Here is a 15,981-nt window from a genome sequence, read left to right as displayed (position 1 = left end):
TATATATATATATATATATATATATATATATATATATATATATATATATATATATATGTATGTTCCAAATTCAAAATTGAGCCTATAATACTACTTATATAGCACAAATGTTCAATATATACCCTAAGAACGTTCTTAGAATATTCTTAGAACGTTCTTAGGATATCTACTAAACATTTGTGTTATATGGGTACAGAATAAAACTTAAAAAAGAAAAATAATAAAAGTTCTATTAATTTTGAATAACGACATAATTGAGAATTTTTAATGACTTTCTGTGTGTATATATGTATGTGTGTCATGATGTCGAAAAATAAATGTTGTGAAATGCAACCTTGAGTCGTATCATTTGAAAATAAAAAGGTTTTTTGACATTACTAAATTGTATTGTTTAAAAATAAAGAGGTCTTTTAACATATTGTTGAGTGGTATTTGAAAATAAAGAGTACTCTGACATGCACTTGAATTTTACCAGAGAGAAGCATAAGAGCGGCCACCAGTCGGATTTCAATGACCAGAGCTAGGCGCATTTTCGAGACGCCATCTAACCAAGTGCGCCTTTACTACATTCGTTAGGCGCATTTTCGCGGCGATAACGATAAAATGCGCTTGGTTCGTGCCCATTGTACTTCCGTACAATAATAGTAAATAAGAAAAAGACAGACGTCCAATCATTCTGTTCTTGTCTCACCACTGATGAGCTAGTGGCGTATGATCGAATAATCGGTAATAACAATAAATAATAATAACTGGGCAACGGCGATAATAACTGATTTAAGACGAGGTAAAGAAATTGTCGTAACGGCATGCCCGAGTTGCTTTCCTATGTGCAATAGCAATAATTAAATAATAACCGAATAAATTAAATAAACTGAATAAAGAACTAATAATATATTCGAATATTAAATAGTAATGATAATATCTGCTCGATGATAATATCCGCTAGTGGATAATAAAGAAATAATGATGATCGAATAATCGGTAATAGCAATACCTAGATAACGGCTCTAACAAAAACTCTAGGCTCCACAAAGGTTAAGTAAATCGACCGTCGTAAGGGTCGTGGCACACAGAAAAACTTAAGCAGTAAGAAAATTGACCAGTCACAGTCGTTGATTCTTTTCACGGTCCAAGAATCAACGACTGTGATTGGCTGATTCGTCTTACTGCTAAAGTTTTTCTATGTGCCATCAGCTTAAGTCCCGAGCCATAATAGGTGTAGTAAGTTTTAAACATTAAGAAATTGACCAATCACAGTTGATTATTCTTCTCAAATTTGACTGTGATTGGTCAATTTCTTAAGGCTTAAATCTTACTATACCTATTGTGTGTGTGTGTGTGGATCAGGACTTAAGCTGGTGGCACATAGAAAAACATAAGCAGTAAGATGTACGCAGCGCGAGAAAGACGAGACTGATGAGAGATAATCTAGTTTTGCGATAATATCACTAGAAATGGGACATCGAACAGAAATAATCGATTATAAGCTATAATCGGTATCGGTGTTGCCCATCTCTAGCAGATGGACAATGACAGACGGGCGGATAAGCGAGCGCGAGCGAGATGGCGAAGCGAGCAACGGCGATCGGCGCGATGAAGACGGCGAGTGGGCGATCGCGCCCGAAGTTCGCGCTCGGCTGTAGAGATGGAATATCGAACAGAAATAATCGATTATAAGCTATAATCGGTATCGGTATCGCCCATTTCTAAATATCACCGCTAACTCGCTTCGTGTCTACTAGAGATGGGCGATACCGATACTGATTATATCTATAAACGATTATTTCTATTTGATAAATACAGTAGAGATGGGCGATACCGATACTGATTATAGCTTATAATCGATTATTTCTGTTTGATATCCTATCTCTAATGCCTACGTTGCGCGATCCGCTCATCAGTGATGAGACAAGAATAGAGCAATTGGACGTCTGTCCTTTTCTAACTTACTATCGTTGCACGGAAGTGCACGGAACGGGCACGAACCAAACGCATTTTATCGTTACCACCGCGACAATGCGCCTAATGAACATAGTAGAGGCGCACTTTGTTAGATGGCGTCTCGAAAATGCGCCTAGCTCTTGCTACTAAAATTAGGCTAACCGTTCTCAGGCTTCTCTCTGTTTAGCGATTAATCGTCGATAAATCTAGCAGACCAGCGTTACTGTAAAATGTAGTTCCAAAGTCTCCGCTATGTGCCGCCACCACTTCTATTGACTTCCATTTCAAAATATACGATTCCACAACGATCAAATGATCCTTACAGTTTCAAATAGTGCAGCGGAACGGCAGATCAAAAGGATGCTTATTTTCGAGTACTATGAATCAACGATGGATCAAAGGAGATTTTATTCTGTAACAACACGGCCGAATGGTGAGTGAGATAAACCCGTGTATCTGTTTATTAGTGAGAATAAGAGCCCGCGCTAGTCTGTGACAATGAATTACGCTATTAAAGGTTAGAAATCCGAATAGCTTCAACAAATTTCGAGACAATTCAATTGATATATTCAAAATATATATACATTGGGTGACAGATATGCTTTGTCATTATCAATATTGTAGCAATCATTACAATTAAACACATGCATATATAAGATTGGAAATCGTAATCTTACTTAACACATACATATACGTAATCTTACTTAACATATACATATACACACGTAATCTTACTCAATTTACATTCACACACATGCCCATAGACTCGTCTACAGTACGCGCAATAAGTTTAGCGTAAATTGGAATAAAAAATAAAAACAATTTATTTTGCTTACGCCTTTATTCTTCAATTCTTTTACATCGGAAGTATTTCTCTTAAGCAAGAGAAATATACTTCTGGTATAAGGGGGCTAAAGTATAAGGGGAGAGAGAGCCGTAATATTACGGTTGTAATAAATTTTTTTTATTTTTTCTATTTAAAAAGGAAGAATCCATCTGCTACATCGTTGAGTTTTATTGCATCCTTGATCTATCGACAGAAATAGCTTCGTAGCAGAGATTTTAGAATTAACTTAGGGTAGAATTTATGTACATATCAAAGCGAAATAAATTTTTCTTATTTTAACTTACCGAGCTTACTTCGCGTATATATATGTGGATGTGTGTATACTAATAAAATACACATACTTAGTAACGCCTAGTAAAGAATGATATCTAAATTATAATATCTAATTAGAAAATTAACGATGTTAGAACTAGTCAGATTTAATTATTTTTTGACAAAATCGTTTAAAAGAAAAGATTCGCACATACATTGGTCAGCTTATTATTGTCTTTTTCTAATTTATTAAAATCGACTTAGATACTCGACACACGTATCGCGTTAGAAAAAAAGATATTAGACGTTAATTCTTCTCCTACGGGCATAACGTGTACTCCTTTATTTTATTTTACCCCTGCGGTTGAGATTTACTTATCTTATAATGGTCGCGCAAAAGACCATTATCACGCAGGTGGAATCTTTCGTCGAGGCGGAAACAATAAAAGGAACGAACTGAGGCACGTTTTCGGCCAACGTTACTTTCCCGCAAGACATATATATCACCCGGGCCTCTAGCGGCTATAAACGCTGCTGTTCTGAAGTCGTATAAAAGGGTCGCGATTGTCATGGCCCCGGGTGAATAAACATAAGGGAAATTTCTGACGTGCACGCGCGCGGAGGACGGGAGAAGATTCAGAGGAAATAATTTTTATTCACAGATTCTTTTTATGTCCATGATATAAATCATGGCTACACACATGTATTAGAAATCTCACGTAGCTCCTTCGCTATCTGTAAATTTCACGTGTTCCGAGAGAATCTGAATAATATTCTGTTTAAAGCCGAGCAATATATTGCATAATATCCAATATAATCACGATATAATAACTAATATGATCGGTTATATCTTTCTCTTATACTATTAAATCGGTAAATATTTCTAAGTATGCGTTTTTTTAGTGCTTATAAAATGCATAGAAAAGTGCGTAGAAAATGTATTTGAAACGAAGGAAAACATATGAAATGTAAAGCGGGGAGCACATACTCTTCCATAAAGACATAATGCACAATGCATGAGAAAATAGACCAATCAGAGTCCTTCATTTTCATCATGACAATAGAAATGAGAACTCTGATTGGTCAATTTTCTTATGCGTTGTGCATTATGCCTTTATGCAAGAGTGTGTGCTCCCCGCTTAACGTTGTTGGTAACTGAAGACGTTGTCTACCTGAAACAGAAGAGCAACGTCGTATGGTGCTTAATGATGCGGAGGAAGGGGGGATCACATTTATATTTATTAGCCTCGTGCGCGCGATGCCTAAAACCAGGCAATTTAGATTTGTAAAATTCAGGGAGAAAGAGATCCTGTCTATTTCTTCAGTCGTGGTTATCCTCGTCTTTCTGGACGTTTAATAGTTCCGGTGCTACAACCCTCAGAGTGGCAACCACATTTTCGGCACAATTACTGCAGGTAATTCTTTGTTGGTGTAGCGAGAGATCCTTTGCCAAGAGCTTCATGTTCTGCAAGACGGACATTACGTTAATTGCGATATCAGCGTTGAAAGCGCAGCTGTCGGCACTTCATTAATGCTTCAAAGGAGTGCTTAGAGGAATAATTAACGTTCCTTTCTGCGGAAACGAACGAACATTTGTGTTTCATTGTCTGATAAATTCAAATCCTTCCACATTCGCAACGCGACACGTGAAGAGTTAATATCACATCCTCCTTAACGGTTACGTAACACGCGTCCCTTTAAGCCTCCCGCTGGGGAAATTCTGTTTGTACATGGTGACTCGTCCAGGCGCGTCCTATCTCGCGGTTGCAAGAATTTAGAGGGCGGTGATAATAGTTTGTTAGAGCACGCTTTCCAGCACGGGGTTATTTGCCAAACTTTGCGGCCACTGTATCGAACAGTTCTCACCTTCTATGTGTGCCCCGATACACCTGCGCGTCTATGAACAACTTTATAGACTGATACAAGCTATTAGCTCCCACTTTGAAATTTTTCAACAAAACAGCATCTCTAGACTTAATTATCGGAGCATTCTACAAACTTTATACACAGTCGAGTCTGCAAACTTTATACACAGAATATTTCGGTATTATAGATGAAGATTTAATTTTCGTTAATAGAACTCAACGTTAATAGAAATGATGCTTGATAAACAATGTTTGAACAGATCCGTGAAATAATCTTTTTTTATTTTCGGTTTTCTACTTGTTGAGCTACGTTCTTTTTTGTACGATTGAAGAACGGGCGAAGAATTGTTCCAACACGAAGAGAGGATTTATTGTACAAGGGATTTCTCAGCTAATCTATTCTGCAGTCCTTTTTTGAGATGTAGAAAAAACTGTAGAAATGTCGAGAGTAAATTGCTTTTTGATTTCATATTTCTGTATATCGAATTTTACGTAATTTTTTGAAGTATGAAGCGCGCGTATTCTCGAACATTCTAATATTCGTATACGCCGGCATGTTATATAAGATAAACGTACCAATGTCTGGACACGTACCAAGTATGTACCTAATTCTGGACATTCTTATTGTTTTGATTTTAAATACAAATATCAACTTTAAATACGAATTTTTAATCTTCAAACATAATATATATATCAAACATAATATATATTCTATATTGAAAGTTTGAATATTTCAATATTTTAAAACTAAAATAACAAGTATGTCCAGAATTAGGTACATGTTAGGTACGTGTCCAGACATTGGTACTTTTACTTTATTGTTGAGGAGTCAGTGACAACGTGGTCTAACGGCCAGCTGATATAACGCGGAGTAGGGGCAAGGCCATCACGCATTACGAGTGTTAGACGCGGACTTTACGCGTAGCTTCATAGCAAACGTGCCGCAGTTGACTCCTTTTAAATAGAGTCGGACTGATCGAGAACGCGAGTCAATACGATTGTCGATATCTTCGCCTCTGAGAGTCGTAGTGACTTTCACACTTTTAAAGCTTAATCTACAGTGTTGTTCGCCTTCTGTTTCTTTCGGTTTATCTCTTCCTGACTCAAGTCTTAAACCAGAAAAAGAAACAGAAAACAAAAAGCACATTGTAGATCAGGCTTAAAGAACGCGAAGTCATTTTCCGTCACAATCAGGATTCATTTATACAATTGGTTTGTCGTGATAGGAAATATCGATTTTCGTCGCGTTAAAGCAAAAAGTATCTTCTGATGGAAACCGCAAAAGCTCAGTTTGGATTGATAACATCGCGAAGCATTAGTTTCCTATCTTTAATGAATATATAAAATAATTAAAAAAAAATAATAATAATAGGAATTCTCTCTGATTTTTATCTTTAGAAGATAAGCTAATTTGCCTTGTGAAATTGCACACAAAGAGAAAATGATCAAATAATTGCGAATATGTACATGTATATTGTAGTTAACATTTTGAACTACCAGAGATATAAGTTCATTCATAGTACATGTAATAAAGTAACAAGAAATTATTTATTCGTACTTTTAATTTATAGCTACTTTGGGAAGGGCAAGTTTGATATTAAATCGTTTTGTTCTAATAAAACGCGGAATGAAAGAATGCGCGTCATCAATACTATTGTCTTCGTGCGCTTGTTTGCTCGCGACCTCTTCCCTATGTGTCTATCTAAAGAAGCCTATCTAAAGAAGACATTGGCGTCTTTCATATCGATCACGAACAAAAACTCACTGCCTACCTTGGCAACCGTAACGTCGAGCCTCTTCAGATTCTTACAATCAAGTATCACGTTGCATTCACTCTCCCCGGAAAGCTTCATTATGTTAGCACGCAGACGCTCTGCCGCTGGAAATGCCACTGCCTCTTCAGGTGTCACGACTATTACGGTTTCTCCTGCGATCTGTATACTCGAGACAAAGAAAGGAAAACATATAATCCGCTTACTCCTTTTTGTAAAGGGTCAAATGTCTTGGCCGATCGGAAAAACACGTGTATCTGTGAACGGCATTCTTAAGCTGGCTCTCTGTGTTCTCATTTTCGCTGAACATCAACTGTGCACCTATTACAGTTACGTCCAACCGTTGCTTTATTTATATTACATTGTAAAAACTGATGTGTTAAATTTAACACATTTCATGTGTCCCAAATCATCCACTCTCATTTATGTGTGATTTAACACAAAACAAATGTGTTAAAAAGTAACATGCATAATGTGGAAAAAATTAACACTTGAATTTCGTTAGAATTTAACACTTGAATACCGTTAGGAATCATAGGTTGTGTTAAATTGACATATTTAATATACAGACATAGATTATGTCAATTTAACATTTTCATTTCATCAAAACCGTAGATTAATACTTCTCTCAAATGTTAAAGTAACGTTTTATTTTAATTAATTTAACATTATACGTATGTCAATTTAACACAAACTGTGATTCCTGACGGTATTCAAGTGTTAAATTCTTGTGTTAATTTTATACATATTATGCGTGTTACTTTTTACCACATTTATTTTGTATTAAATTTACACATAAATGAGAGTGGACGATTTGGGACACACGAAATGTTAAATTTAACAAGAACATCAGTTTTTACAGTGTAAAAACTAGGGAACTAACAAACCGGATGTTGTACTCCATTCTCTTTAAAGGCACTGTCCTCTTTGAAGATGAAGTACTAACTTGTACAATATGAAAATGATGGAACTTTAAAAAAATTCGATAGAGTGAGAATTTGAGGGGAGAATATTTGTTACTTGAGGAAAATTAAAGAAGTGTATCCGCGAAGGCAGTCTCGATTATGTTGATTTTTGCATAGTAACCAACATGGGAAATTAATCTCTGACAAGGGCTGATAAATCAGTTATAGCTCAGTTATGTCTAAGCGATAACGTCATAATCAAATTGGATTAAGCTGAAAATATAACGTCTACGATTCAAAAAGGCAGCGTTAATTGTGCAGCACAATAATATTTGTTGAATATTCTCTTTCTCTTTTTCCCCATTTTTGTTTCATTACATTAAATGAATCAGAATCTCTCTCGCGGGTGAGTTTTTATTTGTGGGATTGTTGTCAATCGAGTGCGCGTGGATATTATCCTTTGCATATATCAGAACGTAGAAAAATCAACCGCGGAATCGATCAATCAATCGATCCATGTTCTTACTGTACCTGTTCGATTTGCGTTTGAACGGAAGGTCGCGCTGAGAAATACAGCAACGCCATGAGATTGACAACGATGCCGATCAAGATGCCTATTTCCAAACCAAGAAAGACGCTTGGGACCAATGTCAGCACCATCACGAAGAAATCGACCTCTATAAAAGTATGCAAATATCTTTGTGTTATTAGTCTTCCGAAATTGAAGCATCGGCTAGTATTGAAAGGCGGACAAGCATGAATCTCGTTTGATAGAATATATTAACATTTCGCGATAATAATACGCAGAGATTTTCGCAATAGGGTTTCCCTGATTTTAATTAGCTCTTTAAGCATATTCCCCATGAGCTAATCATTTTAAACTTCCATTTCTTCTCCCATCGTCAATTAATATCACGGATTATAAAGAGTACTTCAGATGTTTCTTTTTTTCTATAACCTGTTTTATAAGCAACGCAGAACGTATTTAATATTTCGTTCATTTGCTAAATTAAATTCAGAGTGTCCCACGTCAGGGACTTGTTTCGTCATTCTTGTTTATTCCCTGCGGTGCTGTCGTTATTCATTTTTGATTAATTTGGAGGCAGATCCATATTAATGCGCCTCTGTCCGCGGAGCGACGTACATTTCACACATTTAGTATCTTCTGCCTTCGAAAGCTCAACGGATTTATCTCCGCGAGCTTATCACGATGAAAAACATTTAGCTTCTAGCCACCGACACGACCGTTCTAAAATGTACGTCTCTCAAGTAGATCAAACTTTGCAAATTGATGGGTGCGACCTGAATAAAACAACGATCAAAATCCGATCATCATCATGAATCATAGCAACAGTTACACTATTATATTCCACGTAAAACACGCTAAATTCTTTTCTGGCATCTTTCTTTGACGATAGTACATTCAATGAAAACGAATTTTTGATTTGGCTTGAAATGTTCGATCCCCCCTTTTGCAACCGAACGATATTGACCGTTCCATGTTGACCGTTCTATCAACGCGTTGCGCAATCGTATCGATCGGATTCGCACTCGAGGGTGTCACCGGGATTTATGCGCGAGAACGCATGTGAACCCGAGTGCGGCGAGAGCTAGCAGGAACCGTGCTGTTCCGCCTTAACAATAAATGCCGTCAAGGACGCCGTCGAGCATTATTGTTTAGCACGGGCTTCCCGAGAACAAATGCACCGCGCAAATGCATCCCGGGTGTGGGCGGTGTATTCGTACGTTCGCCTGACGCCGGTTCCTTTGTGCAACGTGCGCCACTGACGCCACGCTGGCCGGTTAGACTGTGGGTTGATGAATCGGACCAAAGCGAAAAACCAGTGAGAAAGATAGAGGTAGACAGGGACAGGAGAGAGATAGATAGAAAAAGAAACCGTCTTACTTCTGGCGCGCCAAAGCATGACGTACGTTGGAAAATCCAACATGTAGTACATCGCGACTAGGATGAGGCCAGCCAGGGTCGCCTTAGGTATGAAGTAGAAGGTGGAAGTCAAGAGGCTGACCGCGAGCAACACCAGAACGCCTGAAAAGACGGTTCAATTAAAGTATTGCTCGAAGCAAGCACAGTCGCGCTTCGCTGACAAATAAAGCTACTTTTGCGCTTCGATGCACCGACGAAAAAATCCGCATGCTCTCGGCTATGCTTTTCTATTTCCACGTGTTCTTCATTTCTACACATCATCCGAATGTGTTTAGCCGTTGCGTTACATCGATGTCGAAAGAGGGGGAACGTGATTCCCTGGTGATTGATTTTGTGCAACGTTCGTAAGAAGCAATTTCATGTAATAGTCTTGCGAATTCTTTCGATTCTTTGGTCGCACGCAAAAAAAAGATTGGTTGAATCAACACGACGATTAATAAATACGTTTTGATCGAGAGCAACGCAATTTCTGATTTTTCAAAACCGGATTTGTTTCATAAACATTCTATTTCTTTCAATCAAAACAGTTACGTTATTATCATGTTAATTGAACCAAACCAATTCTAAGCCTGTTTTACACAATTACATCAAGGAAGAAAAGAAATAATCTGTAGCTAGGCTTCTTCAAATTTTACCGTAATTGCGAATGTGTTGATTTCTAAGAACAAAAGAATTCTTTATACTGAAAGAAAAATATCTAAGAAATAGTAAATATTAATTTGATGGGGAGGAGGCACTAATAATATACTTATGTATATTAATATAAAATATTTTTCGAATAAGAAAATATATATTTTCTGAAAATCTTAAGAAAACCTTAGCTTTTCATGAAAACAACTGTTTATTATATTTGAATAAAATAATTTAAATTCAAGAGAATAAATATTTGCTATTTTTAGATATTTTTCCTTTTTCAGCATAGAAAACCGTAGATATATTAAGGATGTATCTGAGATACAATCGGTGACGAACGTGAAAAACGAAAAATTTGAATATCTGCTTCTAATGTGTAGTAAACCTAGTGATAAGTGATATAAATAGTGGCTAACATAATATATTTCTTATTTAAAAAGTTATTTTTTACTTTCTCAACAGTTTATAACTTTTATTTGCTTTTTTTCAACTTTCTATAAACTTTTGGCAGGGAAAATACCCTGAATTCAACTTTAGAACATTAAATTTCGTATTTATTTAACATCAATATCAATCAGTGCAAAGAAAAAAAAGTAATTGAGATAAGTTAAAAGAGATAGTTAATTAGGTTAATCAACTTGAAATTTTTTTCAGTATATTATAGATAATTAAAGAAAAGTTACTTAAATTTTTATTAAATTGGTACTATTTTTATATAGCTCAGATACATCTTTAAACGCCAAAAGTTTTACTAGTTAACATATGTTAACTAGTTATTTTTTTGCCATGCAAAATTTCAGTTTCATTTTCCCCGAGCCAAACCGTCATAGTGCTTCGACCATTGTTGCGTTATACGGTGCGAGTGCAGTCAAATTGTAAAATTGTCGTTAACAAACGGGACAGGCCGATTTGCGTTGAAATCCCGTTCAAAGGCACTGAAGTTTTTGTTTGCCGTTCACGTACCCGTAAATATTCCTCCTAACGGGGTTTTCACGCCTGACGCGTGATTGACGGCCGTTCGCGTGAAAGATCCCGTCACCGGCATTGATCGGACGAACGATCCAAAAATATTGCAGACTCCTAGGGCGATCATCTCCTGCGTGGCGTCCAGGGCCTTGCCTTTTGCTGAAATAACCCGCGTTCCATTAGCGTCATGAGCAAGCGGACTCGAGTCTCGGAAAGAACAGCGCATCGTATGGACAAGAAACAGCGAATGAAGAAGCCGGTCGTATATGTTTCACAGAAGCTGTACGTTTTTCTCACAGTGTTTATATATAAAAGCGCGTCGCACCGAAGTGCATCCTCAATCTTGCGCAAAGAATCCGTTTCGTTCGCTACGCTAAAGCCCTCGTTTTTGTAATTTCGCGAAAGCGACAATCCAACGCTCCGAATCCACTTACCGAAGGCTTTCGCGATGGCGATGTGCTCGATCGTCGATACCACCGGTATCGAGAACAGTCTCGTGCCCATCGCACTAGCCATTTCTACGAAGTTGTACGTGCGATTTTGGAAAGTTGTGGAGAACGGCGGAGCCGCGAACAACGGCAGGCCCTGACCCATTGATCCTGAAAACAGTCTGCCCATTATTCGTGTTTCGCGCGAGCCGATGTATCGACGTGCGAAACATACATTTCAATCGCGACGGTGGCGATGCACAGGAAACGATTTCTCTGGCCGACGTATCGGTACCTCGCTACGAGAACGTGCCGGCGTCGTTCCGCGATCTGGATGTGAAATGGTGATTATTCTATATCGCGTGGTGACATGTGACGTGGCATTGCAACGATTCGACTTGTAACCCGAGTAGAAATTTATCCAATTTCTGACCAGTAACTGTCCAGGAATTTTTGGTAACTAGTTTTTAATCAGTTTTCTTGGCTAGAAACTGACTGGTTTGGTAGACGCTCACTTCGTCAAAAACTGGACAGTTGAACTAGACAGTTTCAGATCTGTTTTTAACTAGATTTTGATCAGTATCTAATCTGTTTATTAGCAGTTTCTAAGCAGTTTTTTACTAGTTTCTATGTAGTTTTTTTATAAGCATTTTGTCGGTTTCTGATCAGTATCTATTTTTTCAGTTTATTAATAGTTATAAATAATTTAACTATATATGTCGAAACAATAATTCTATTAAAATTATATTTTTATAATTTTTATTTTTTAATTTTTTTTCATCTTTAATATAATGTTTTATTTTATTTTGGCCAGGAACTATCTCAAAAAAATTCATCAGTAATTTCCGATTTTTTGCTGAACAGAAAATGCACAGCATTTTCTTACCATTTTTCTTGTATAGTTACTGACAAATAACTGACCCAAAAATATTGAACAGTATTTCCAGAGTTTTTACTGGGCAGAAATTATCCAATATTTACTTACTATTTTTCTTGCATAGTTTCTGATAAAAAAACTACCCAAGAAATACTGAACAGTATTTTCAGAGTTTTTAATGGACAGAAACTGTCCAGTATTTACTTACTATTTTTTCAAGCCTAGTTTCTGACTAGTAATTGGCCATGAAAAAATAGCCAGTATTTTCTGTCAAGTTTCAAAACAGTAACTGTCTAATTAATCCTAGCCAGTAAAAACTATCTAGTTACTAGCCAGTAATCAGTTTTTCCCTGAGATGTTTCTACTTAGGAAACAACGTGAGAGATCGCCCAAGTAGAAAGACCGACTACTTTCTAGCCAGTAACTGGTCAGAAATTTTGGTCACTGGCTACTCAGACAACACAAATTACTAAGAGATGTCTTAAAGACGTCCAAAAGACGCCTAAAAGAAATAGAAACGTTCCTTGGACATCTTTAAAACATATTTTAATAGATTGTGCTGTCTGTGTAAGTTCCTGCGACAGTCTGCTAGTTTAAGCAACGCTTCTTTCGCTAGTAACTACATAGCAAAGCTAGTCAGTTTCCGGTGAGTTTCTAATCAGTTTTGGACTAGTTCTGACTAAACTTTTTTTGTACAAAATTCTGTCGAATAATTTGCGTTTTACTATTTTATATAGTGTTCTAACACGCAAGTGCATTCATTATTGAGATAGTTGTAGCTTTATTTTTAATTCAGGATTTTTTTGGCTAATAGCCAAAAAGCTAGCTTTTGGCCAATAACTAACCAAGAAATGCTGGCCATATTTTCCTGTCTGATTTCTGAATAGTTATTGTCTAATAAATCCTAACCAGAGTTTCTAGTTAGTAACCAATTTTTTCTAGAAATTGTTCTACTTGGATGATCGTTATGATAAATTTACTATCGAGTTTATCCGTAGCGATTTCAACAATAAATTACGTTTCCGGAAAATCGATGTCGATTCTGGATGCGAAGACGGATATTAAACGTGCAAAATTTGATGATTAATCAAACAGTCGTAACGAAATTCATATCGCGAATTTATTCCGCGGCGCGTTCGATGGTATGATAAATCTCTCAGACTCCAGTTCGGAAAAATTAAGGAGGGAAACGGCAAATGAAGAGTAATCAATCGCGATTGCCCAAGGAACTAATTGCTGAAGTCTATATATTCGCCAGTAACCGGAAATGTCAATCAAATGCGATACAGACTTCGATGTTAAACGAAAAATCTGTCCACTCACCCGTTAAGTTGAAAGGTTTTTGTCCGTTAATATAAAAGATGTACGCCATAACGGTGCCTGCAATTACGACAAGCGCGTTGCGCGACAAGGCGACGAGCCACCCCGCTTTTTGAAGGATGTTTCCTACACGTCGTCCCGGTATGTTCTGTTGGTAGAAAGCACACAAACAAGATTCTATTATTACGAAGCTATCGTATCTAACCGCTGGTGATTCCGCGCCAAAGTTGCTTGATAAAATAGAGAAGTGAAGTTGATTTCACGTCGACCACAGAAAGCAAATGAGATCCTTACCTAGGGCTGTTTAGCAACGCGCCCTTTATGAGAAGTAAATTTTCACTTGATATATTCTAACATCTTGTAGGTTAAGGTAAGCATAATTACCGCAGTAAACGCAATTAGCGTTGCTTACACAAAGCAAACAATTGGAACGGCATAAACACTTGTAACTGAAACTTAATGTCAGAACGGAGGCAGTATTTTTTATGCTAATGGCAAGAATCTTATACCTTGAGTAGAACTAACACAACGATCGTTCCAATGCCCAGCGCAGTGTCTTGGTACCGGATCTGATTGAGATTTTTGAAGATCGCGATCAGAGAATCCAAGAAACCTTCGCTTCTGCCAGAAATACCTAGAAGCGACTTGAACTGGGAAGAAGCTATGTTGATCGCTGCGGCCGCGGTGAAGCCGGTAATCACCGGCAACGATATAAAGTCCAATAGGAAACCTTTAAATGAGTATACGTAATTTTGACGAAATGCAAGCACATTTTGCTTATTGTATATTTACATTGAGAGAAAAATTATATACAAAATAAAAAATATTTATTCGATAAGTACCGAAAATATAGAGATATTTATATTTATTTGAACCTAAATCAAATCATTAATTTAATTTACTTAAATTTTATTTGAATAAAATAAACAATAACTTTCATAAAAACTTAAGGTTTTAACAAAGTGTATATTTTCTTATTTGAAAAATACGTTATATATTAGTATAAATAAATACGTTATTAGTATCCATTGCAAATAAATATTTTTAATAAATAATATTTTTTATTTCTTAGATATTTTTTCTCTCAATGTATGCTTCATTTTTTAAGTTTGTACTCAACAGCACAAAATATCTCTTGTCTGAGCCATCTTTACGATTTGATTTTCATAAATTAAGAGTTGATTGATTACTTTTATTGTGTTGTCGGGAGTGTCTGAATTACCTAAGTGGAAAATTCCTAGAAGCGCGATGATGCATCCCTTCAGAAAAGCGATTAGTACAGCCATGTCGGTGCCATAATGCGCGACCAAGTCCTGAATCATGCTAGCCATGATAGCCGTTGGTCCGATGGTAATGTTCTCGCATGAGCCGAAAATGACGTACATGAAGGATGCCATGAAGGATGAATACAGTCCGTACTGCAACATCGCACGACGGGAACATTGAGCACGGCTGATACAGCGTTACTTTTTCATAATTCATACCTCAGGACTGAGACCGGCGACGATACCGTAAGCGATGCCTTGCGGTACAGCGGTGAGGCCGACCGTGACGCCGGCCAGTGCATCCTGCAGCAGCCACGTGGGTTTGTACCGCGGCAACCAGCCAAGCACCGGCAATCTCTGCACCACGAAGTCCCGACATTTATCTTTCTCGTACCACTTGACCACTGAAAGCAGGCTCGGTCTTATTTCATGGTCGAGCGCGCGTCAACGTGACTTCTCTCAAAAGAGCGCGTTATGGTAAAAGCATTGCTTTTGAACAAAAAAGGTCTACGTAGGTGTACGTAGGTTGTACGATGAGAAACACGCGACATTGTACACTTACTCTTCGATATCAACCTCGGACGCTTGTCTTCGTAAAACGGAAACGAAATCATGCGATTAATGTAGCCGAGAGCAAAGAGCCAAAGACTGCGAATAAGCAAAGTGGTTAAAGAGATGTAGAAATTAATAAATAATAGACGGAAAGAACGTGCAACTTCAGAGTGGTAAAATACATGTAAGGTAAATTGTCGCGATGACATTCTAATGAGTAGCTCAGACAATTTTTTACATAAGAAATAGAGATTTTATCGTTCCTTAAGATTTCGACAGCCTAGTTTTGTCTTTCATAGTTACTATTTTTGCCGAGATCGTCATTTTATAACATATATATATATATATATATATATATATATATATATATATATATATATATATATATATATATATATATATATATATATATA

The 15,981-nt window shown here is 37.0% G+C and overlaps 1 protein-coding gene across 10 annotated transcripts in view; it reads right to left on the bottom strand.

Annotated features, from left to right (window-relative positions):
• Positions 1–3,675: 3,675 nt before the first annotated feature.
• The window catches only part of LOC116846598 (sodium-independent sulfate anion transporter-like), a 15,132-nt gene continuing 2,826 nt past the window's right edge, over positions 3,676–15,981 (bottom strand). For 5 of the 10 annotated variants that reach the window (XM_032820653.1, XM_032820647.1, XM_032820649.1 and 2 more), the window contains 11 exons: positions 15,579–15,664; positions 15,236–15,420; positions 14,974–15,169; positions 14,261–14,481; positions 13,755–13,899; positions 11,561–11,725; positions 11,124–11,285; positions 9,489–9,629; positions 8,114–8,259; positions 6,678–6,839; positions 3,676–4,505 (listed from right to left, as the gene is read on the bottom strand). In XM_032820653.1, the coding sequence (XP_032676544.1) occupies positions 4,362–4,505; positions 6,678–6,839; positions 8,114–8,259; positions 9,489–9,629; positions 11,124–11,285; positions 11,561–11,725; positions 13,755–13,899; positions 14,261–14,481; positions 14,974–15,169; positions 15,236–15,420; positions 15,579–15,630 (1,719 nt within the window). In that variant the 5' untranslated portion in view covers positions 15,631–15,664 and the 3' untranslated portion in view covers positions 3,676–4,361. The remainder of the gene's footprint in view (positions 4,506–6,677; positions 6,840–8,113; positions 8,260–9,488; positions 9,630–11,123; positions 11,286–11,560; positions 11,726–13,754; positions 13,900–14,260; positions 14,482–14,973; positions 15,170–15,235; positions 15,421–15,578; positions 15,665–15,981) is intronic. The other 5 variants (XM_032820648.1, XM_032820656.1, XM_032820657.1 and 2 more) reach the window with 2 other exon arrangements.

This window comes from Odontomachus brunneus, unplaced genomic scaffold (genome assembly GCF_010583005.1).
Source record: "Odontomachus brunneus isolate Ranch 3 - 2012 unplaced genomic scaffold, Obru_v1 Obru_scaffold_066, whole genome shotgun sequence".
Classification (NCBI taxonomy): domain Eukaryota; kingdom Metazoa; phylum Arthropoda; class Insecta; order Hymenoptera; family Formicidae; genus Odontomachus; species Odontomachus brunneus.
This window is presented reverse-complemented; position numbering and strand designations above follow the sequence as displayed.